The 24,608-nt window shown below is 45.5% G+C and overlaps 1 protein-coding gene across 2 annotated transcripts; it reads left to right on the top strand.

The window, feature by feature from the left end:
• The first annotated feature begins 6,982 nt into the window (after positions 1 to 6,982).
• On the top strand, positions 6,983 to 16,279 carry ENTPD4 (ectonucleoside triphosphate diphosphohydrolase 4). 2 transcript variants are annotated; one of them, XM_068421364.1, is made up of 13 exons: positions 6,983 to 7,063; positions 8,245 to 8,362; positions 8,636 to 8,833; positions 9,280 to 9,485; positions 10,009 to 10,159; positions 10,246 to 10,349; positions 10,967 to 11,026; positions 11,274 to 11,404; positions 12,971 to 13,137; positions 13,368 to 13,692; positions 14,437 to 14,522; positions 14,742 to 14,903; positions 15,180 to 16,279. In XM_068421364.1, the coding sequence occupies exons 2-13, from the start codon at positions 8,355 to 8,357 to the stop codon at positions 15,406 to 15,408; spliced, it is 1,827 nt and encodes a 608-aa protein (XP_068277465.1). In that variant the 5' UTR covers positions 6,983 to 7,063; positions 8,245 to 8,354; the 3' UTR covers positions 15,409 to 16,279. The 2 variants fall into 2 exon arrangements, with proteins under 2 accessions (XP_068277465.1, XP_068277464.1); XM_068421363.1 differs by having other exon boundaries at positions 11,274 to 11,428.
• The last annotated feature ends 8,329 nt before the right edge of the window (positions 16,280 to 24,608 follow it).

Below are 24,608 nucleotides of genomic sequence, written 5' to 3'. Positions count from 1 at the left end.
TGGCACGTCCAAGCCATCACACTGTCCCATGAGACCAGGCATCCCAATAACTCTAGAAAGCAGAGACTACAACAAGTCCTTCAACAACATGCGATTTAACACAGCAATTGCTAAATCTCTCCTTCCTTTCCCCCCCTAATCTTGCTCCCTGGCAGAAGCCACTGGATTATCACAGCTTTGTTTCCTCCAAAAGAGACTAAACCTAATATATGTTGTTGACAGGTGGTTTGACACTGTGTTCTCCAGCTTAAATGACATTTCAGAGCTGTAGAGCCACGTGCATGCCTGTAATTCCAGCAGACAGCGCTCCCCGATGATCCCCCGTGTCTGCAGGACGTAAATCAAACACAGGCACGAGAACTTCCTTTTTGTAAGCAGCCTTATTCAAGGAAATGCCTGAATTAAAACTCGAAGAGGAACACTTTCCAGTATTGCTCCATGTAGTTTATCTAGGTTTTCTACTCCATAAACAACAGTCAACAGCAGCTAATCTCCCTCCAGTGCTTTTGGCAGGGCAGAGGAGGGTGGGGAAATTACAGTGCCACTTACCTTAATGAGCCCTTTCCCCTACAGTCTTAGGTCTTGCTCCCTGATAAGAAATAGTATGAATCAGTCTGAAATACAGTGCTGTTTCCAGGTAGGAACAGGTTATATTTTAACCCCGAGGAGCACTGACATGAGGAATCGGAATCCTTTCTGCTCCTGCCCCGTGCCCCGTGCCCGTGCCAGGGGCCACCCCGGGGCGCAGGGAGCAGCTGCGGCCAGAGGTGCCAAAGCAGAGATGCACGGACTGAGGCTTTTCCCCATGTTCATGAAGAAGGGACAAAATTATTCATCATTTGTGGAGGGAAAATGGGGCAGGGAGTCTGGTCTGGCTTGTGGTTTTGTTGTGTCACACGTCCCACCGGCAGAAAAAGGAACAGCCTGTGTCTCTTGGATGGTTTGCTGCCATCCCTGCCTGGCATGGCAAAGAAGAGTCATCCCTCGCAGGTCATCAACAAAACGTACTCAACTCTATTTACAAAACCTTCCTTCGAAACAAGTTGTTCTTGTGCAATGATTCCCTTGCTGCCTCCCAGGGCACAACCGCTGCTCGGTGCATCCCGTCCCGGTGCCGGAGCTCCCCTGGGGTTTGCAGGTCCCTCAGGTGCTCCATGAGCCCCAAACTCCACCACAGCAGAGAAGCAGCAAAGGGCAAAGCTACCTGCGCCGTTAAAAGCCCAGTTTGGCTGCAGGCTGCACCGAGAACATTCATTTATACACCGACAAGTCGATGCGAAATACGCCGCCGCATTCTGCACGCGCATTGCATCACTGCGGGCAGCTAAATGAAATGATGAATCAGACCCAGATCTGAGCCCTCGTTGGTACGTAACCTTCTTTATGGGGCGTCTGCACCGTAGGACAGCTTTTAAACAGCCAAAATACAACACACCACCAGAAACGTAATGAGAAATGAGAAACAATGGGCAAAACAAAGTGAAATGCCCCCGGGTTTCAAGAGGCCCTGCCCAAAGAAGGTGCCCACAGCCCCCAGGCCATCTGCCTGGTGCTCTGCAGCTGATTAGGAGGACCCAGTTTTGCTTATCGTGGCCACTCGCCGGGCAGGAGGTGCAGGACACCACGGCTGCACCCACGCCGATAAGGCAGGAGTGTCCTGCTGGGAGGCGGACACCTTCTGCGAACCACAGAAATTGTGGCTTATCTATGAGATCCAGTGGGATATATATGGGGTTTTTTTCACCTTCTAAATCTACAAGCTCTCTAACAGCTGAGCAACACCTTGTTTTAGGGTGGCTTTTATCCTTTTCACGGCCTGCCACCACCATCATGGGGTGGGGAGCTGTGGGTGCTGAATTGGAGGTGAGGAGGGGAAATGCTACTTCACCTCCAGCAGCACGATGCCACGTAGCAGCAAATGACAGGGTGTTTTGTTAAATTCAGGTGTTCAGCAGCATCGTTTTTAATCATCAAAAGGAAAAGGTACCCCTGTGGCATGGTGTAAAGCGTTCACTTTAGAAGAGGGATCAGAGCAAATGTATGTCGTTGAGGGCATATGTTTGCAACCTTATTTGCAGTACAACCAGCCTGAACTTTAAGTCCCCACAGCCTTTTTTTTTTTTTGCTAGCTTGTGTTGCCAGATGCTTACGCTGGAGGAAGGATGGTTTTCATGCGGGAATTGCCCGTGCTCAGTGAGCAGCACACCCCAGAACACCGATTCCCCATCCCGCATGGCGTGGATACAGCCCCTTCCCAGCACAGCAGCACTTGGCCACCACCAGCCCCATCAGCCCCGTCACTGCTTAGAAATGTTCAAAGCCTCAAAATAAATTTTAAACAGCGAGTCTGGACCTCACTCCCCAGAACCGTCCTTAGGTCAAAGGCAGCGTCAGCCTCAGAAGATGCCCTGGAAAAGGATCTCTCTGACACCAGCCGGGGTTTTCCTGCCCACCCAGGGTGAATTTTGCGATGCTCCTGGGAAGAGGCGGCCGCGGGGATATATCAGCCCCTAGGAAACCTGATGCGTTCCAGTTATTTTTTATCTATTAGCAAACACCATAAAAATAAGCAAACAGTGTTGTTTTGTCTTCGGGGTGGGCTGACCCACTTATTTGAACAGCGCAAGGTTTTAAGCCCTCTGAGCTCACTGAGGTGCCAGTAGGTAGATCAGTACTGGAAAATCAGGCACCCAGAGCATCAGTCCCTGCTCTGATACAAACTCAGAGCATCAATCCTTGCTCCAGTAGAAGCTCAGAGCATCAATCCCTGCTCTGGTACAAACTCAGAGCATCAATCCCTGCTCCAGTAGAAGCTCAGAGCATCAATCCCTGCTCCGGTACAAACTCAGAGCATCTCTGTTTGCCTGCATTCACCAGAGCATCACTCCAGATTACCAAGGCATTCGTTTCATGGCCAGTGCATGCATAACAGGTTTATACATAACACATCAACCACAGTGTATTAGGTCGTTGCCAGCGAGGGCCATGAACATGAATGCAAAATAAATTAGAGAGAATTGAGCCCTGATGGTGCTGTGGCGTTATTCCTATGCCAAAAGAGCCAAAATCTGAAAACTCAGCACTGTGGCTCCGCCGAAGCGATGCAGACAGGTCCAGCGGCCATTAACGTTTACGCAACCTCAGAGGTGAAGGAGGTGTGGATCCGAGGAATTTGGCCTGTGGGTTTTATTTCAGCGCTCACATAATCTGGCCTAATTTACCATTACCTGGCTCCATGGATTAATGGAACAGGGAGAGGCAATACCCGATGTGTATAATTAAGCCTGCCTTTTGTATTACTTCCTGGACCAAATTTTTTCATCAACTTGCCTTTCTGGTTTGAAGCCCTGGGGAAACAATGGGAAAGGCGCAGCACATGCCGGTGGTGCTTTCGGGATTGACTGGTGGCACTGGGCAGAGGAGGCTGAAAGGATCCCACGGGGTTTGCTGGGTTTGGGTACAGCTCTCTTTTTTTTTTTTTTCCTAGCATTTAGCAAAATTAGATCCAGAAAGGAGGGAGAAAATCCTGGCTTGTTGTTCAGGGGATGTGTTTAAAGCTGGGGAAATGATCCTGCTCTGCCACCGACTCCTCACATGGCCTTGGTCAAGTCATTGAATTCTGATGGGCTTCACCATCTCTTCTGGGTGATCACCACCTCTTCTGGGTAATCTTTTTGTGTGATTAAAAGATGATGAGCAAAAAAGGAAGAGATGAGGGCTCTGCAAATGGGGCCGTGGCTGGCGGGCAGTCCAGCAAATAAAAAATCAGCATTATCACCCCAGAGCGAGCTCAGCCAGTGCGTCTGGGGAGGCTGGGCTGCAGGGAAGCCTCTCCGGCTTTGAAACAGGTAGAAGAGCTTTATAAAAAATAAACAAAAAAATTCAAGAAAAAAAGTCCAGCTGGAAGCCACAGCTCAGCCCTTCCTCGCCCTTCGCAGCCCCACCGGCCAAAAAAACCAGGTGCTCCACCTTGATCAGCACCGAGAGCCGCCGTCGCCCTGGCTCCTCCCGTATCTGCTCGCCCCGGTGCGCGCTGCGGGCTGATATTCAGGAGGGTGCGGCAGGGTGGGTGATGTGCTGCCCCGAGATAGGGGCCGGGCACCCCGCACACACCTTTCTTGGGCTCTTGGGGTTGACCCACGCACGTCCTAGAGGTGGTTCCACCTTTGGGTGATGCCCTCTCCAGGTCTCCATCAAGCTGCTTTCTCCAGGCACCCAGTTCAGAGCGAGCCCGATGATTTTAGCAGGGTGGCTTTATCCCAGATTTCCTCCGAATTGCACGAGGGGAACCAAGCAGGACCTGGTGCTCGGAGGAAACCTTCCTGCCATGAGAAATGCTGGGAGATCTGCAGGATCCAGGCTCGCTTCACCAGCACGAGTAACAGCCAGCGCGGAAGGTTTTACTCCCGCTGCTGATACTGTTAGCGGTGGAATGAAATATATCCACAAACAACTGATGTTTTCTCCGTCGCTGCAAGGAGCATACATCTGGAAATAATTAGCATGCACAAAACCAACTTGCACATTCCTCCTAGGCCTCCATTTTGTGCCGCCCGCAGACTCTGGCAACAACGGGTTTACCGGCAGCTCTCAATTTCGGCGTATTTTTCAGTATTTCTAACACCCATTCCGGCCCAGGCCAACCCCAGGCCAAAGCTTGCTGGTGACGCAGAAACCACGCTCAGCCCCCAGCAAACCACCCCCCAGTGCAGCTTTTTTCTTTGCGTGGCTTGACGGCAGCGCTGGCTTTTTTCCTTTTTTTTCCCCTCCACAAAGCCTTCACCGCCGCTGACATGCTCCTACTTGTGCCTTCGTCTCTGTAGATGACGGCAGCATCGGGAACCAGCTGCCCTGCAGCCGTTCCCCCCCCAGAGTCATGAGTTGCAGCATCTGCTTTTGGGTGGAATTAAGCTTGGAAAGGGACCGCGGGGCTGCCCGGAGCGGGTGGGTTTTTAGCCGCGTGGGTGGGAGCCTGTGCAATGCCAGGATGGGTCCCACCACCCCGATGGCTGAACGTCCACCGTGCTGAGCGGGGACAGGGAAGTTCTGAAGGGGCTTTGCCATCCCAAAGCACCTGCTTTCTTGCCCAGGGCCACATCCAGCCATGCTGGGGGTGGGTTGCACACCCAGCACAGCTTTCTTGCAAGTTCAAGACTGTCTGCTCTGCTTTGATCCAAACTAACGAGGGGTATATACCCACGGGCATGGTTTGCAATGCTTAAATCCAGTGTGCAAAACCTCGTGTATAAAACCTCATCTGTAAAAACTGGTGTGTAAAACCTGGTGTGTAAAACCTGGCATGCAAAATCCAGCTGCAAAATCCAGTGTGCAAAACCCAACATGCAAAACCTGGTGTGTAAAACCCGGTGTATAAAACCCAGTGTGTAAAACCTGGTGTGTAAAACCCGGTGCGTAAAACCTGGTGTGTAAAACCGTGTGTACCTGGTGTGTAAAACCATGTGTAAAACCTAGTGTGTAAAACCTGGTGTGTAAAACCCGGTGTGTAAAACCCGGTGCATAAAACCTGGTGTGTAAAACCATGTGTAAAACCTGGTGTGTAAAACCTGGTGTGTAAAACCCGGTGCATAAAACCTGGTGTGTAAAACCGTGTGTACCTGGTGTGTAAAACCTGGTGTGTAAAACCGTGTGTAAAACCTGGTGTGTAAAACCTGGTGTGTAAAACCCGGTGTGTAATACCTGGTGTGCAAAAGCCATCGTGCAACATCCAGCCCATAAAAGCCAGATGCGAAACCCAGCGTGTGGGCCCGGCGGGTCTCCCCGGGGACAGCTGGGTGCACTGGTGGCTCTGTGCCGAGTGGGGAAGCGAAAGCCAAAGGGTTTTTGAGAAGCGCCGACAGCAGCTCGAGAGGCAAAGATGAAAGTTTCTCGTGTGAGCAGAGAAAGAGGAAGAGGAAATGCAGCAGAAAATGAACTCGTGTGAAAAGCCGCAGCCTTCCATGTTCCCCTCCAGCCGGAGAAGCCCTGCGGAGGATCCTGCTCAGAGCAATGCGGCTCCTCGGTCACATCTGCTTCTCATAAGGGGACCAGACAGACAATCCTGGCTCTGCTTCTTCACCCTGGGCCAGATTTGGCTTCTCTGTTCCCAAAGTGACCGTGGCTTTCAAAAGCCAGGAGTAGCCCTGGATGGACCCCATGAAATAGAATCATAGAATCGTTTTGGTTGGAAAAGACCTTTAAGGTCATCAAGCCCAAACACATGGCAGAGGCTCGATGCTCCTTCGCTGACGGGCTTCGCGCTGTCCGAAGGCAAAGCCTCGATGGGGTGTTTCAAGCCGGGACATCCAGGATACAGCATTGCATCTGAGCAGCTAGAGGCGTGTGATGGACAGACGGACGGACAAACAGCAGGTGAGGCCCCAGCGAAGCTCCCCAGCCTTTCCGCCAGGTTATTCCTGTTATTAATACACTCGAGTTGCCAGGAGAAACTTTTTCTCTCCAGTTGTCCGAAGGGATCTCAAGCTGTGCTGCCGCTCAGTGGCAACGCGCAGGAGGGTTCCTGGCTTTGCTGGCAGCTTTTCAGCCCCTTCCAGGCAAGGAGAGGCTCTTTGCTTGTTGTTTTTTTTTAAACTAGATTAATTTATTTATTACTTACATCATAAATATTTACATGTTCACTGCAGGTGCTACAATACCATTGTGTATTTGTAATATAAATGCAAATATTTATACATTTATATTTATAAATTCCTATTTCTATGTTTATATACCGTTGGTATGTTTATATTTGTTTGTATCAGCGTGTAACACACAGCCTGCACTGCCCTGCAGCGGTTGCCCCCAGCGCTGGGCATTACGGCTGCGCTATTAATTAATATTAACCCATAGCCACCTCCCTGGCCACGCCCCCTCCCCATGGCCACGCCCCTCCCCTGTGGCCACGCCCCCTCCCCCTGTGGCCACGCCCCCCTGCGTGGTCACGCCCCCGGGGGAATCCCTTCCCAGCCCGCGAACCCCAGCGCCACGTGTGTGCGTGCGTGCGTCACGTCCGGCGGTGGGACCCGGAAGTGGCGCGGCGGCCCGTTGCAATGCGGCGGGGCGGGAGGTGAGCGCGGCGTTGGCTGCCCGGGCCCCCGGCTGAGGGAGTGCGGGAACGGGCGGCAGCGCGGAGGGTCCCTCCGGGGCGAGGGGAGCGCCTCGGAGCTCCCGGAGGGGCCTCGGCCGCTGGGGCTGCCGCGGGGTTTCTAGGGAGCGGGGCGGGGGGTGAGGCCGGGCCGGGCCGTGGGGCCTGCCCGCTGCTGGGGCCGGGAGGAAGGGCCGGGGGCCCTCCATAGCCCGCCGTGCTGCCCTGCGCTCCTGTTCCCCTGCCCGTTCCCCTCCCTCCCTCCCGGTGAGGGTTTGTGGATGCCGCTCAGAGCGGGAGTGGGCGGCTGCGGTTTGGCACCCGCGCAGGGACTCAGTGGCACCTCGGGCAGGTGCTTTCGCAAGGACGGGGCGTGTGTGGAAGGGCTGTAAAAGCAGCTGAGGGGCTGGAAAAAGAATGACAGCCCAGACCTGTGCTGAAGTGCCGGCATTTGTGTGGTATTTTTTTTAAAATGTTGCTGATATTTTATTATGTCTGGAGTTTTTATGTTTCGGGGACTGGCTTTGCATGTGGTAGCAGAGCTGAAGATACTCTGTTTATAAAGACCCTGTGTAGCAGGTGCGCTGCTGTGTGTGTCTGCCTTTCTTTCTGCTCCCTGAGCAGAGCAGTGAACAGCCGTGCTCCAGCCAGGGTCAGCTAGAGCAGGTTGCCCAGGTCTGTGTCCAGACAGGCTTTGAACGTCTCTGAGGATGGAGACTGCATAACCTCTCCAAGCAACCTGTTCCAGTGTCCCACCCCCCTCACAGTTTTTTGTTATGTTCAGGTGGAATTTCCTGTGTTTTTGTTTGTGCTTATTGCTTCTTGACCGGTCACTGGGCAGCACTGAGGAGAGTCTGCATTTGTCTTTGCATTCTCCAGTCAGACATTTATATGCATTCATGAGAGCTGTCTCCTCTCCACATAAAACAGGCCCAGTTTTCTCAGCCTTTCATCATGTGAGAGATGCTTCAGTACCTTCATCGTCTTTGTGGCCCTACACTGAACTTGCTCTATGTATTTCTTGTCCTGGGGAGCCCCAAACTGGACCCGGCACTCCAAATGCAGCTTCACCAGTGGAGGGGAAGGATCGCCTCCCTCGGCCTGCTGGCAATGCTCTTCATAGTGCTGTCTAGAACATCATCTGTGTTTTCTTTTTAATTCAGGAACAGAAGAGCAATGGCTTTGAGAGTGGTTGATGTGCCGTGTCAGTCTGAGGTGACTGGCTGATGTTGGAATACCAGCTGGTCTTTCTCTCTGCCAGTCGTATCCCAAAATGGGGAGGTAAGAATCCCAAAGGAACTGTCAAATTAAATTGTGATGTCTTGAGTGAAGGATGGGGAACATAATAACGAGTTCATGGCTAATGATGAATTCAAAGGTGGGAATAGTCTTGACTACACTAAAGCCAGAGCATGAGCAAAGCAGAGCTAGAGCAGAGCAAAGTAAAAAGTTTTATGAAGAATCTGTTTGTCCTTGGCTTGTTTCAGGATACATTGTGCTGCTTTTTGGTAATAAAGTCCATTTTTAAAGCAGATTATCATCTTTGAATTTTAGGATCAGCATCTCATGTTTGCTTCCTGCTTCTTGGCACTTCAGCATCTCTCCGGTGGGATGTCCCCGGATTCTCAACACCACGTTGCGACAGGTCGTTGTGATAGGAATACTCGCTGCTGCTGTCTCTTTGCTTTACTACTCTCTAGTAGTCATCCGCAATAAGTATGGGCGTGCGTACAGGGACAAAAGATTCCACAGGTGAGAGCTGAAAAGGCTTTTGTGGAAAGGAATGAAATGTAGTTTTGGTGTGAAAGACAAAACACTGACAGGGTGTGTCTGTAAAATACATGAATGGGGGGCAAAAAGTAAAACTTCCTGCTTTTTTGACGAAGCTTTCCTTATCTAAGTTGATTTTAATTTATCAATAATTCAGCTTTCTAATATTTTATGTATCTGTAGCAGCTCAGCAAAACTATAGGTGCAAAAATATTGTGTAATAAATTATTTTGGAAATAACTTTTGGTATTTATTCTGGGAATTTGATTCTTGTGGGTGGCACTTCACTTTTTTTTCTTTAGCAACAGGACAGTAGTGAAAACTGTGATTTCTACGATGGAAACTGTTGTCCTGTTTTGAGTCTGATGTTGAGAAAAACTTCCATATGGAACTTAATTGCCACGTAGTAATGCTTAGTTTTCTTCTAGATATCTTGCCCGAGTAACTGACACTGAAGCTACAGATACAAACAACCCTAATCTGAACTATGGAATCGTTGTGGACTGTGGCAGCAGCGGCTCTAGGATTTTTGTGTATTGTTGGCCAAGGCACAACGGTAATCCCCATGATCTGTTGGACATCAAACAGATGAGGGACAAAAACAGAAAACCAGTGGTTATGAAAATTAAACCAGGTACTGGAAAGAAATTAATTTTAGATGTGATTTTCTAGATAATTGCCTATCCTAACTGTGCTTTTTCAAACCCCATACTTAAAGTGTCTGGGTAAAGGATGCTTGCGAGTTGCCAGCATGGCACTCCTCCAGATTCCTTTGGGTTTGGGTTGCAGAGAGCTTTGTTTGGCTTTAAAGCTTGAAACATGACACTGACGGGCAGGCAGGAGAGGTTTCTCTGTGGACTAAGACAGTTGCTGGTTCAGTTGTCAGTTAACTTGGTTCTGTTTATTTAGTGAATAAATAATTGGCTTTCAGTAAAGCTGTTTGAACCAATTATATAAATAGGTAATATATCTAATACAGGGGTTTGTTTATTGTTTAGAGGATGATTAAGTGTTAGCTTCATTCTTATTTTCTTTTTTCTGTAGTTGATTTCCTGGGTTTGGCTTTGGGTTGTTGGTTTCTGTGTGTTGGTTATGAAGATTTTCCAGGAAATGCCCAAAGCTTGAGTTGCTTCACTCTCGCATTTCTCTTTCTCTAGGCATTTCGGAGTTTGCCAGCTCTCCTGAAAAGGTCAGTGATTATATTTCTCCACTTCTGAGCTTTGCTGCAGAACATGTGCCACGTGCAAAACACAAAGAGACTCCTCTTTATATTCTGTGTACTGCAGGAATGAGGATTCTGCCAGAAAGGTTATTGGCTGTTTTATTTTTAGCATTTAGAATAGCGATCCTGGTGTGTGTGACTATTTTTAACTGTTCAAAATCTAATTTTGCAGCCAGCAGAAGGCAATACTTGAAGATTTGCTCACTGATATTCCCGTGCATTTTGATTTTCTGTTTTCGGACTCGCATGCAGAGGTTATTTCAGGGAAACAGGAAGGTAGGTTAACGCTGGAAAAATTATCTTTGAAGTATTTATTACTTTCATGGTACAACTTGGATAATTTTTTTTGTTGCTTTTTAAAATTCTGCTTTGGTTGAGAGACCTTGTTCCTCAGTAGCAACATATGGAGCGTGGAGATGATCATCTGCTGTGATCTTCTAACTTGTCTAAATGTTTTCTAATTAGCAGTGAAAATAACTTACCTGTGTTTAGCAGGGATTTTAGTCCATTTTCTCTGGCTTTGGGGAGGAAGGGGTAAGGATAAGGCACAACATTCTTGATGGAAGAAACTTTGCAGGGAAAAATGGTTTCTAAAGGAACGATGTTTTGATGTGATCAGCTCACTGGAGGGTTAAAAACACTTTAGAAGCTAATGTCCTTACTTTTTCAGAAATTTACACATCAGACTGCCTTTAATATATTAAATTAGGATTTTTATCATAGCCTTGACTTGGAACAGAAGGAATAGAATGTCAGGAGTGTTTAACTTCTAAGTATTTTACGTAATAAAATACGAGCAGTGGTATATCTTAACTCGTATGCAAAAAATCCCTCTTTGTTTTTAAGGTTATATATACCATGTATTCCTGAAATATGTTTTCTTCTGCATGTAGGAGTATATGCATGGATTGGCATCAACTTTGTTCTTGGAAGATTTGAACATACAGATGATGGTAAGTATCTTAATTGTGAATTGGATTTTAGGAAGGACTTCAGGTACATCCCTGTGCTTTCACTGTTGGTGGTATGTTTTTAGACAGAGATGTCAGTGAGTGTGTGCAGATGCTAATATTGGCTTAATTTGTGTGTGAGATTTCAATGATCTGCATTGCTACGAAAAAGAAGTTAACTAGATAGAATAGCGCCGCTTTAGGCCCACCCTGGTTGTATTTCTCACTGCCTTTTCGTTGGTTTATCCAGAGGATGAAGCAATTGTGGAGGTGCATGTCCCAGGCAGTGAAAACAAAGAGGCCATCTTTCGTAAGAGGACAGTGGGTATTCTTGACATGGGCGGAGTGTCGACTCAGATAGCATACGAAGTCCCTAAAACTGTAAGCTTTGCCTCTTCGCAGCAGGTTATTATCTGTGCAACTTTCTTCTTTTCCTTTTGGTTTATTTTAATGCATATTTGTTGTTTTGTTTTCTTTGTTTTGAGTCCTATTCTTCATTACATCACATTCCAAAACCAAGGCAAGAGAAGATGGCAAATACAAGTCCTTCATCAGCTAAGCAATTCATTTGTGTTTTGTTCATTCAGCAACTTTATTTCAATTAGTATTATTTGCCACTAATTTTTAAGTGGATGTGCATTCTTTGTGTGTGTGCATGTATTTATGTACAATTTTAAAATTTGTGTTATACTTAAGAGATTGTAATCTGGTGTTCAGAAACCAAAAGTTGTGTGGTTTTTATACAAGAACTTATGAGATACAACTTTTTCCTTTCAGTTGGGTTGGTGGAAACTGAATTAACAGGACATGGGGGTAACAGTACAGTTTGTTTAAATATCACCTGCATCCTCAGCACAGTTTATCTGTTGTAGGAAGCAAATTTCTTTGTTACAAGCCTTAAATGATACATAAATCGCTCTAACATCAATCCACTGAGTTCTAGAGTAACTCCTGAATTTTTGAAGCTGGATAACCTGCCATTAACTTCATTGAGAAATTATCTAAAGTAAGAATAGCATAAAAGCCCTATGTTTTGACTCTTGAGGCACTGTTATAATGATGTATATATTTATTTTTTTTAAATCTTCCTGTGAAGTGATGGGGTTTCATTATTATGGGTTTTAATAACTCCACTGCCTTTCAGACAGATGGTGTAACAAATAGTTTGGGCTGTTAAACGAAAGTATGGGCGTTTAGATTCAGAGCAGATTGCCCCAAATAGGAACTGGAAATAGGAAGTGTTGCAGACAATTGATGATGACTGTTGTATGGCTCTATCTGAACATAAGCTGATATAAAATAGGTATTGTGGTCATGGAACCTGTCCAGGTTCCCAGACAGAGAATAAGAGAGTCAAACAACTGACTGATGCTTACAATCCTCCTGCTGTTTTTCATTTACAACGTCAGTTGGAAACCATGCAATGTTATGCTACATTTCTGAGCATATTCTACATGAAGTGAGTCTGAATATCTGAAAAGCTACTGCAAGTGACTGGTGTATGGTATGTGAAGAGAGCTGAGTGAGTGACAGGTCTCCTGAAAAGCTTGAACTCCAGATTGGAAAATGAAGAACAGCCCTGTTGGGCAGACCATAAATCCACCTAGCCAAGCAATTGGTAGTATGGGGACTTGGTCAGAAATGGTAGCATTGAGATTAATAGCCACAGCACATACTTTTTCACAGGAAAAAATACTTCAGCATCCATAGTAGCAGTTCTGGCCTTTACAGTTCCTTGAGTATAAGTAGTCATTAATGCAGTTCTCTGCAATCAATATGCTTTGCTGTCCCTATGAAGTAGAAGGTAACATGGACCTGCAAAAAGCAAAATAGATGGGTAAGGAGTGAAGTTTAGAGATGTCAAGGGCATCCAGTTGTCCGAAGAACTCACCTTTAGGTTTTGGTTCATATTGTTTATACCTAATCTTGGTGCTTGTGTTCCTACAGGAGGAAGTAGCCAAAAACTTACTTGCAGAATTCAACTTGGGCTGTGATGCTCATCAAACTGAGCATGTGTATAGAGTCTACGTTGCAACGTTCCTTGGCTTTGGAGGAAATGCAGCACGCCAGAGATATGAAGACAGTCTATTTACCAGTACAGTGCTTAAAAACAGGTAGCTGGCTGCAGTCGCTTGGGGTTATGGGTTCTGTGCATCACTAGGTTCAGTAACCCCCTAACTTGAATGTATTTATAAAGTGTCCTGACGTAGAACTTAATTTCTGCAGTGTGCCATGTGCAATGCTGAAATTTCTTTGAATGAGGATGCTTTGTTTTGATGCTGTTGTGTCTCAGAGCTTGACGTTTCTGATATGCAGTTGTTACTGTGCTTGGTCTTCTATACAGACTACTGGGCAAACAGACTGGTGTGACTTCTGATTCACCCTACCTAGATCCTTGCCTGCCCCTGGATGCTCAGGATGAGATCCAGCAGAAAGGACAGATAATGTATTTGCGGGGAACAGGAGATTTTAATCTGTGTCGTGAAATTATTCAACCGTTCATGAATAAGACTAATGAAACGCAGACATCTCTTAATGGTGTGTATCAGCCCGCTGTGCACTTTCAGAACAGTGAATTCTATGGTTTCTCAGAGTTCTACTACTGCACCGAGGATGTGTTACGCATGGGAGGAGATTACAATGCTGCTAGATTTATTAAAGCTGCAAAGGTAAAGTGTTCTTGAGATAAACTTTTTCTAATTCAAAACAACTACTCTCTAGAAGCATTTTGTTCTGAAAGTCTTGAAACAAAACTCTTCCTGTAAAGATCCAAAATCCTTTTGCCCTCCAATGAACTATCACGATGCATCTCTTCTTCTCATTGCATTTTTTTTTTTTTAGAATGCTTGTTTTAAGGCACAGTTGTAAAATTGTAGAGGGAATGGGGCTCATGGTAGTCAAGTTCCAGCAGAACTATTGTTAATGGGGAAATCCATGCTGCTTCCACCCCTTGCTTCTTAGGAATAGCTTAGTTGTTAAGAAAAAAAATTCCTTTTCCTCTTGCTTTATACGTTTTGTACCAGTTTCCTGGGTGTTACTCCTAACAGGGATCAATCTGTTGGGGACAGTTTAAAATAAGGCTACAACATAAAGTAGAGGTATATGACCTGCTTTGTCAATGCCCTAAAAACAGGTTGTCTATTTTTCATCTCTGAGTACATGACTAAAGAGTTTTAAGTGCTACTGAATATTAATTCAACCAGAAATGCAAAGTATGGATCAAAATGTTACAGAAAATACCATGAAATTTGTGATCTGACTTAATAGCAGTAGAAGGGAAGCCATTATTTTTGAGCTTTCTAGCTTTTGGTATTTACAGAGCATCTTATCTAGTGGCATTTTTTTTTTCTTCTCAAGGCAGAAGCAATGTTAAAGTTTTTCTTTTTTTTTTTTTTTCTTTTTTTTTCTTGAAGGATTATTGTGCCACTAAGTGGTCTGTCCTACGGGAACGTTTTGACCGTGGTCTTTATGCATCACATGCTGATCTCCACAGATTGAAGTAAGTATTTGTGTTTGTACAGCAAATTCATTCTTGCAGAGTTGCCAGGGAGAGGTCATGTCCAATTGATCCATTTAATGAAATCATTGGAAGTGTGAATATAACCTTAAATATTGCATCAGCCTTAAAAAAGTACTTGTAATTATGTGTCTAAATGTGCTCCAGAGTCCTCTGGGGCTCTGTAACTGCTGGCCTGACCTTATGCCACTCTTTCTATAGGTACCAGTGTTTTAAGTCTGCCTGGATGTATGAAGTATTTCACAGTGGCTTCTCTTTTCCTGTGAGTTACAGCAATTTGAAAACAGCTCTGCAGGTTTATGATAAAGAGGTGCAGTGGACCTTGGGAGCCATTCTTTACCGAACACGGTTTTTACCTTTAAGGTACCAGTTGTTTTCTCAAATGTCTGGAAAGAGCGTTTGGGGGAAGGTGTGGGGGTTATATGAAGGGGAGAAGTATGGCAAAGCAGCTGACAGACAGGGGGAGACAAGATGATGTTTCTACTGCATTATATATAACCTCAGTATGTGTTTCAGGTAGCTCAAGTAGTGCTTTATAAAGACTATTCTACTAAAATGGGCTCTGTTTCCTGTGATGAGATAGTTTGGAGACAAGTTTGATTTGCAGCTTATGTCTGTTATCCCTTTGGTTCTTTTCAGAGACATCCAGCAAGAAAACTTTCGTGGAAATCACTCCCACTGGAGGAGCTTCTCCTTTGTTTACAATCACTATTTGTTTTTTGTCTGTTTTCTGGTTGTGCTGCTCTCCATCCTGCTTTACCTGCTCAGGCTCCGACGGATCCACAGGCGAATGTTGCGTAACAGCTCGTCTACTTCCCTATGGATAGAGGAAGGTCTCCCACCACAGAAGATCGCAGGACCCTTATGAGACGCTGTGATGGAGAGCTTTTATTGGACTTGCTCCTCAAAAAGCCATTTTTGCCTCAGGGTTCCTCCATTTTGTCCCTTTAAACCATTGAAGAAGCAGATTGCCTGGAGTGTGTAATACAGCTGGGCTTTGGGAAAATGGGGTCAACTTGGCTTAGTCTCATTAGACAGTATCTGCCAAAAATTACTTATTTTTTTTTTAATATTGCACTTTTGTGTGTAATGGGGTGAGCAAAGACTCGCCAGTAAATGAGCAGCAGCAGCTTGAGCTATGTATGGTAAGAGAATGAGTGTGACTTCTCATCCTTTGGGTGAGGTTGTGAAAACCTGTTAGCTAGGATGAGTGCGGACTGTTCTTATTTTCTTTTCCAGATGCCAGGATTGATATCACTTGAATTCTCAATTCTGAGTCTCCTCAGTGAAAGAAAAGGAAGTACAGGGTTTTCAAAAGCAGTAAGAAAACACTCTTTTAGGACAGCTTAATCTGATTTTATATTCTGGGATAAGTACTGTGATGGAGAAGAAAAATCTATTGCACCCAATGCTGTGCTTCCACAAAACTGCTTAAATCAGTTTTGTTTAGTTGTGACAGTTTCCCCTTTTGTCTTGGAAGCTATAGCCTCATAGTGGCAGAAGTCACTACTTTTTAATCCTTTATTTCTGTTTCATAGTCTTTCAGAGATCTCCCTGAAACTCCAGTAAGGTGAAGAGAACTGGAACATGCCTGGGCTTTTGTTTCTGCTAGAGTAGATGTGCACAGTGTCTTTTTCTTGTTTTTGAGTACTCTGATTTGTTAATTTATATTTTATTTAAAACTGTTGATTTTACTTGAAAGTAAATTTGTCCATGATTAAAAGCGGGATTTATATGAACTTGTGGTGTATGGCTATTTTATTGCATAGTATCACTTCTGTTCTCACTGTTTGTATCCAACTGGCAAAACGTTCTTCTCTTCTAGTAGGTGTGAATATGCTGGAAAACTGGATGCTGTTTTCAGTATTGGAGAACTAGACATGTTGATACCATTTTTGTCATACTTAAGGTGCAGTTTATTCATCTAAAAATCTAGATACTTTGAATTGTTTTATTGTCTCCTTTTGAAATGCTTGCTTTTGCCTTTGACTCTATTGGAAATTTAGGCTTGATCTGCTGAACTGCAGCTAAATTCAGGTGCTAAACTTCCTGCTCCTTCCATCCAGTCTCTGGTAGATGGCTGTGTTGCAGTCGTAAGAATTAACGATATGTGGTGGAATTTTGAAATGTCAATGGAATCTTTAACTGAATGTTCAGAAGTAACAAACAGTATCTTCCTTTTATAAAGGATTTTTTGCACCTGACAACTCTAAGCACTTCACCAGCTGAGGGTCTGGTTTGCATTTTGCTATTTTTTGAGCACCATCTGAGTGAATGCTTAGATAATACACCTCTCACTTATGATGCCTACAACTGTGGTACAAACTTGTTGCACTTGTAGGCTGATAAGAATTATCAGAAAACTGACACTGCCAATTGTTACAGAGCCTGGGCTTCCTGTTTCTGAGATGCCTAAAACTAGAGTACAGAGCCTCTAATTGCATGTGCAGATAAAGCAGCCCGCTTTGGACAAGGGCTGATGGTGGTGGTAAAGTGGAGAGGAAGTATCAGTGTGTGACTTGGCAAAATCCAGGCAGATGCCAAACATCTCTTAGCAGAAGAGATAGTGTCTCAAATGCAGCAAGCAAAAAAAAAAAACCTCAACCCAAAAAATGCCAATAAAAAAACTTATGAAGATCATAAAAACATGAAAAAGTTGAAGGAAGAATGTTTCAGACCTAAAATAGAATTTCCTTTTAAATGCTGCAGCGTTGTCTTTTAGCAAAGTTCTTAACATGTAAGAGAATGCAAAAATAAAAATCATCTTAATGTATAACTTTAAAATTGATTCTTTAAGAGAATCAGAAGCTCATTTTTGTTAAATAATGGACAGTAATGGAAAAAAAACCCTATTGTGGCCTTAACTAAGGTGGTATAAACATTTGTGAAAGGAAAAACAATTGTGTGAAGTTATGTAATATCTCCTGATTGAACCAAGTGCAGGATTTCGACGTTGCTTTCTTATCTTGTAGGATGGACAAACTATGGCTGTGCACAAGGAAGTGTGTGTTTTATGGCCCCCAGAGCTTAAGAAGATTTTGGTAGAACAAGCTGCAGCTCGCAAGCTTGGTGAATACAGTAGGGACAGGTACAGCATTGGGATAAGGGAGACAGACTGGTCTTGTGCTTACATGAAGTGTCATGTGCCTGCTTCAGGGTTTCCACACTCATTTTTGAAAGCACCACACTGGGGAATGAAGAGATGAAGCAGGAGTGTTTGGAATGTGAAGAAAGATAAGATGACTGGTGGTGGTGGTGAGAAAGTGATCAGGAAAATGGGGCATGAATGGGCAGGAAGCTTCCCATGTACCAGGGACTGCTCTGCAGCATACAGTGTCTTTTTTGTTTTTTCCTTGACTTTTTCCTGCTCCAGGATCCTAGCAGTATTGTCCTGCTTTTTCTAGTGACTTGGTTCAGGAAGGGCAGAATAAAGATGACTCAATACAAAATTTCCTCCTGTAATGGTAAAAAGATACTGCCAGCAGAGATTGGTTGTGAGAGCAGCTACTGTTCATTAAAAAACTAAGCAGTACATGAAAAACCAGATTCAAACAAGTCTAAGGCTTAGAAATTTAAACAAGCTTTCTTCATTCATGCAAAATAGTGCAAGAGGCATGTTTTATATCTACATTTTTTCCCCCCTCATTCATCTATCAGGTGGTAAACTGCTTGATAAGGTGAGCAGGTGTCAAGGTGCTTCAGACACCATCTTGAAAACTAAAACCAGCTGGCTATTATCTGCTTGGAGCCTTGCTTTCCTAACTTCTTTAAGGTCTTTAAGAAATCTCATTAGATGCTCAGAAGGGTCAATTTGTCATGGTAATGCCAGTCATTGATCCTCACTTTCACAGCTTTATTTTTTTCTTCCAATAAACTGTTTCCCCCAGCTGCTTCTTGGGTTTGTATTTCTTTGTGCAGGTTTTCTGCTGCATTATGTCTTTGCAGTTGTAATGATAACTAAAAGATTTGAGGGGAAGGGGCTGAGTTTCTTTAAACCTTGCCTCTGTCGTTCCATCTATGACCAATATGTCACACACCCTGGGAGGAGTACAGTGAGCTTCAGGGAGTTGAGAACGTTGTGCAAAAGCAGCACTGGGAACCTGTTTACTTCCAGCAAGCTGGGAGTTAAGCCCCTTGATCTCATACAGGTGTAGGGGCACAGCAAGAGGCAGCTGAATTAATTAAGTATCCTAAAGGTGCACAGGAGAAAGCCATCATCCTCATTAGAAGCAAAAGCCTATAAGGGCTGGGAGAAGGTAGGGCTAAGGGAGAACAGAAGGTGCTGTGCTCTTGCCTGGTGTTTTCTGGCAACATTTCTGCTTATCTGAGGTATTCTAGCTTTAAAGTGAAGTTTTTTGGTCCTGTTGGAGAAGGGAGGGGATTGTGTTTTTCATTGCTGTGGAACCATGGGGAAGGTGCAGTAAAAGTGTGGTAGGATGCTATGGAGGGGAGCAAAGGGCGCAGAGGGGTTTGTGGTAAGGGGAACGTAAGTGGAAAACCAAGCCTAAAACTCACTGGTGGTTTTGGATTGTTTTAGCAGCAGTCCTGGGGTAGAATGCTGTTGCTTGGAGAGAAGTAAGTGTGTTGAGGGGAATTTCAGCAGATTCTTAGGCTGTGGATCTAAAAAGGTTAATGGTCCTTGGTCTGTACGTTTGTGAAGAGTAGAGCACCAGTGACCTGGAGCCTCTGGCTTTTGCTTCTTTCAGGAGGTGGTTTTAATGCTGTAACTGGGATGTGGGTGGGGTATGGAAGAGAGTAGGGTTTTTGTCCTGGCAAAGTGTTTTAGAAAGGACATTAAAAACGAGCTTTAAGTACCAGCCTGGCCATCAGGGCCGTGTAGGGCAACAAAATGGTGCTGAGCGTGTGTTTATATACATATGTACAGGTTTGTTGTGTGCTTAGAATGTGTCTGTGAGGAGGCAACTGGAGCACCCTGCAGATCACCCTGCTTGCAGAGCCTTGCTGCTGGGGTGTCCGTGAGGCCAATGGGATGGCCTGTGGGGTAGGACTGGGGAACAAACAGCTCTAAGTGCTGCTGATTAATGGGTAAAGAGGCTTTAGCAGTCCAGCCCCCAGTGCCACGGGGAGCTTGAGCCATGCACCATCCTGTGTAATGCAGCCCAAGCTCTCAGCACAGGGGCTGTGTGAGGCCCTTCCTTGAGGGCTTTGTGGGAGTTCGTGGCATGTTAGTGTTTGCTATATTGAGGCTGACAGACAGGCGGGTGCCTTTAATTACTTTAAGAGCTTAAAGCCCACAAGGCACGGGGAGGAGGCACAGACTTTCAGAAACAATCCAGCTAAGTGCCAAACCTAAATGCCTGGATTTACAAGACTGCAGTGCTTTTTAGTGCTTGAACTATCCTGTGGCAAGTGTTTGTAAATTCAGCCCTTAGCTTCTTTGAAAATTTGGCTATAATGTCCCAATAACTAGAATTACAGTGTGTGTGTGGTGGTTTTTTGTATTTTTTTTTTTCCTTTCCTGCCCCCCCTGGGGTTTGCAGGATGGGGCAGGGGCTCTGGAAGAGGAGGAAATTTGTGACATCTCCTGAGGAGGAGACTAAAACCATATTATTCTTGCAGCTCCAGATGAAGGGGGGAAAAAAAGAAGGAAGCCTTTCTATCCCACCCTGGACAAGCTTGCTCCAAAGAGACTACACTAAGCAACAACATCAGGGGAAACCTGATTCCTTTAAGAGACTTAGCGATACCTGTTTTCACTCGGTGCCTGTTCCTGGGCTCAGATTCCCAAGTCACAATGGTAATGTTTATCTGTTTGTGTCTGTTTCTGCATTAACATGCTTTATTTTCTTTCTTCTGCTTCTCCTATTCACCTTGTCCTTTCTCCAGGTCCATTAAGGACAGGTAAGGCATGCAGAAAAGCGCAGAGGGGAGGCAAGGGCACTGCTCTTTGACCTTTCCTAGTGACCTGGAATGGACAGGCAAATGATACTGAAGCTTTTGGCTTCATGGCCTCTTAAATGCATCACTCTTCTTTTTGTTGTTGTGTTTTTGTGTATGGAAAATGTCCAAAGCAAATAAGGCCAAACGGTGGCCCCTAATGGAAGAAGTGGTTGGGAGATGAAAGTATACCCATGAGAAAGGCAGGGTATGATGGAGAGGGTGGGGAAGGGAAGGAAGCACATGGCTCCTCCAGGAACACCAGCTCTGCAGCCTGTGGAAACAAAAGGGTTTTCTGTCCCTGCAGCACTTAGTGAAGGGGACGGTCAATAGCAGTGACTTGGTGGCATGCCTGACCAGGGGCACCTTGTTCTTTCTTGTCCCATTGTTTCTGCCATTGTTGCTACTAAATAACGCATGAAGCTCATTGAAAGCCGAAATGAGCCTCGTGAGGACTTGTGTCCCTCTCCCTGGGCTCCAGCCCCCATGTGTGTAGTGCTCAGAGGACCTGGTCCTGACAGTTGTTTTTCAGGTCACCCTCTTTGTTTAAAGAACGGGAGAACGACAATGACTTTCTCACCTGCTTGTGTTTGAAGGTCTTTGGATTGGTAGGAAGTGGTGCTGGAAGATTGCTTGGGACTGGCTTAGCAGTGTCTTCTTAGATGATGAGTGGTTTGTGTTGCTGGAGATACTTTTTAGAGCCCTCATCTTCAAAAGGGAGTGCTCAGCACACTTGTACTAGGCAGCATACAAATGCACTGAAGACACAGATGTGATGTCCAGGTTTTCCTGAACTCCAAATGCTTTCCAGGGTCCTGGAAGTTAGTAGCTCTACATTCTCTGCTACAAATAATGTGCAGAGCAGGGCAGGATTCGAATCTACAGATTGCTGATGTTTTCTGTTCCTAGGTCTCATGTGTATGGCACTTTACCAGCATTTCTCTTCTGCTGATAACTCCAGTGGTGGCTTGGAAACAAGATTCCAACAGTGCCAGGTTTTTTCCCCATTAGGTGGGCTCTCTAGGTTGCCATGGCTGAATTTTGGCAGGCAGTAATAAATAGCAGAAGGAAGTAATCTCAGGTAACTCTTAGGACATTGACTGCCATGAAAGCTGAGTCCTTAGCTCCTAAGTGATAATATAGACACGAAAGGTGTTAATGAAATGGTGGGATCAGATGCAAGGGTGTGTAATGCATCTCCTACATCGCTGTTCCCTTCTGCATCCCATGTCCTGCCCTTGCAGTGAGCTCTCTTGCAAATTCAGCAACTGGAGTCTGTCCTTGAACTGATTGTTCAAGTTTCTGCATCAGAACAGAACCGCTAGTAGAGACTGTCCTTGTTAGGACATGTTCTTTGGCCTGTCACAGTGAATCAGCACAAAAGATGTTAAAACAGATGTTTCCATAACGCCTTTTAAGGATGAGGAGGAATTTGCTGCATTTGCCTGGGAGTAATGAAGAGCAGTACACTGTGTTCTTGAGCATCTTCCCCCTTTTACAACGAAATGGCCTTATTCTGTTCAGTTCCTCCCCTCTTCTCCCTTTCTCCTGGGTATAGCTTTCCAATCACAGCAAAATAAATTCTGGCTGACTGGATGGGAGGCCAGTTCTATCTGCTCAGTGCTCTTCAGGGCCAGAAGTCCCTTCTCTGCTCTTGACCCCTGGGCACAAAGTGTGTGCTTGCAGAGGCTCTGCTGTTAGGAGGGGGACTCTTGCCATCTAGTGGGAGGGGATGGTAAGCCTCCAGGACCTCTGTCATCCCTCAGGATGAGAAGACAAAATGCAACCCTCCTTCCAAGACTTTTAGGGTGAGTCATTTCACTGCACAAGTGGGATTAGCTCCCACTGTTTTCCCACAGTGTTGCCACTGCCTTGAATCGGTGAAGCTGGATTTCTCAAACTCTTTTGTTTTCTAGAAATCATGCTCTTTTCACATTTTCTAGGGGCAAAACTTTTATACTCATGTCCTGGTTGGCTGAGTTGCACAGAGGGAATCTATCAGAAACCTGTATGTGTGGGGAAGGATGTTGGTGCATGCTGGTCAGATACTGTATGCTGCCTGTGTTCTGTCAGAGATTGCTTGGGGGAAGTTGCCTTTCAACAGCTGACTCCTTGAATCAGTGCTCAAAGACAGCTTGGATCCCTGAGTAATTGCTTTTACAGATAGAGAATGAAAAGTACTTGCAAAGTGCCTTGTGCTTGAGTCTTTCTTGGCCTAGGAAAACCAGAAGCTCACATTCCAGTTGGGAGATTTCAGGACTAACTGGCCTCCCCCCACTGCTTTCTTGAAAGGTTAAGGAGAGAAATACAGGAAACATGTATGTGCTTTCTCTGAGTATGTGCTGCTCAAAAAGCCTGGGACTGAGAAGGAACAGCTGCTGTCATCCACAGGAACAGACATCATCTCTGAGCCCCTGTGCCTGCTACAGAAATACTCTGCTGCAAGTATTTCATGGAGCTTCAGGTTTTTACCCACCTTAATGTATGAGCCTTTCATTTGCTCAGAGACGGGTGTAGTTAGTGGATGTTGAAGGTGTGTTACTCTCTAGATGATGCATCACACTGAGAGCTGGAAGACGTGGGTCTATCACAGATCTCCTGAAGCTGATCTGCTCTTCTGTTCGGCTGGGCCATTTGTGAAGAGTCTGGACTTCAGCAGAGACCTTGTTTTGGAATGTTTTTGTAGAGCGTTGAGGTCAGCTGTGCCTTTAGCGAGCTAATATGAATTGTAAGATTGAGAAGTTACAAGGCCTGCAGATTTGAGGGGGTGACTCTGCAAAGCATGGAAATTGAAGTGGATCTTTTGAGGGATTCATAGATGTACTTCTCCAGAATTGCTGGTGTTTGTTAGCCATCCTACGAGCTCAAAAGCAGGGATTTAGCTCTCCAATTACACGTTGCAAGAACTTTCCACTAGGGCCAATTGGTGTGAAAATTGCCACGTGTTATTAACACTCTTACAGAGCAGTCAGGTCCTTCAGTTCTTCAGGTATCGCCTAGAACATCTCTGTGCAGAGCAACCTTTACGGAGCTCAATGTATCTGCTCCATGAATTTGAAAGGTCAAGTCAACCTGCGGCTCCAGAGAGTCTACAGGGTGAAACCACAAGGTTTGGGGAGGCAATGAGCCTTCCCTTTTAAAAAGAACTGAAAATTGGAGAAGAGAGATTATAGAACCTAATAGTGTGTACCTAATTTTTGGGAGCATGGACCATGACTGTGACTACTTGGCCAAAACCAGTCTTCACTTGTCCATGTGGCAAGGCGTGTCCTTCAGGCAGATGCAGAAGAAAACACGTGGGCAAGGGATGTGGACCTGAAATGGTGGCTGTGTGTACGGCCAAGAGATTCAGCTGTAGCTGGTACTTGTACAAGTATTTTGCTTGAAAACATCCATTATGTGTGGAGTCACTGAATGCAGAAAATCGGTGTCCTGTTAGTTATGGTATGGCTGCCCACAAGGGTGCATCTTTGCCCCTTTGTTGGAAGAAGCTGAAAGATTACTGCTGGGGAGAGGGTAAGATACGGGGTGGTAGATCTGTGCTTCCCTCCTGGTGAAGTGCAGCAAACTCCACAGCCCACAGGTGACAGTTAAACAGGCTGTAGAGGTGTTAGGATGGCCCGTGGGCCTGGCAAGTGGTTTCCCTGCTCACCTGTTTGCATGATCAGATGACGCAAATTCAGTCTGAGCAGCATTTTTTTCTGTAGACTGTAGATTTTGAGAAGTTTTCTAAATTTTTTTTTTTTTTTGCTATGTGCTTTTGGTCTTAACCAGCTGCAGTATGAAGGGGGCAGCAAATTCCCTGAATCCAACATGTTACCTTGAAGAGCTTTGCTGCGTTCCCGCTGAATGTTTTGCTTTATGCAACCACCAAGCTCTTCCATCAGCTGGAAGCCTGCATGGCATTTGCTGCTTGTATCCTTACCCGACCTGGGCATTCAGCAAACATTCCTCCTGCAGGCTGTCATGTTTCTCCATGCCCTGATCAGCAGACGCTCACACATTCCTTCCTCTAGCCAAACTGCTTCCAGCTTCCTGCCAGTCTGAAATAGCTCTGCTTTGTGGAGCTTCTGCTGTGACACGTTTTTCCCCTGATGTCCCTGAGTGAGGGGGGTCCAGCCAGGCTTGACTCACCAGGTGGTGCTCTGTTGATAGCCATGATGCTAATTG

The sequence above is a fragment of the Nyctibius grandis genome, chromosome 33 (assembly GCF_013368605.1).
Source record: "Nyctibius grandis isolate bNycGra1 chromosome 33, bNycGra1.pri, whole genome shotgun sequence".
NCBI classification, from domain to species: Eukaryota; Metazoa; Chordata; class Aves; order Nyctibiiformes; family Nyctibiidae; genus Nyctibius; species Nyctibius grandis.
The sequence above is the reverse complement of the archived record's forward strand: the minus strand, read 5'-3'. Positions and strand labels throughout refer to the sequence as shown.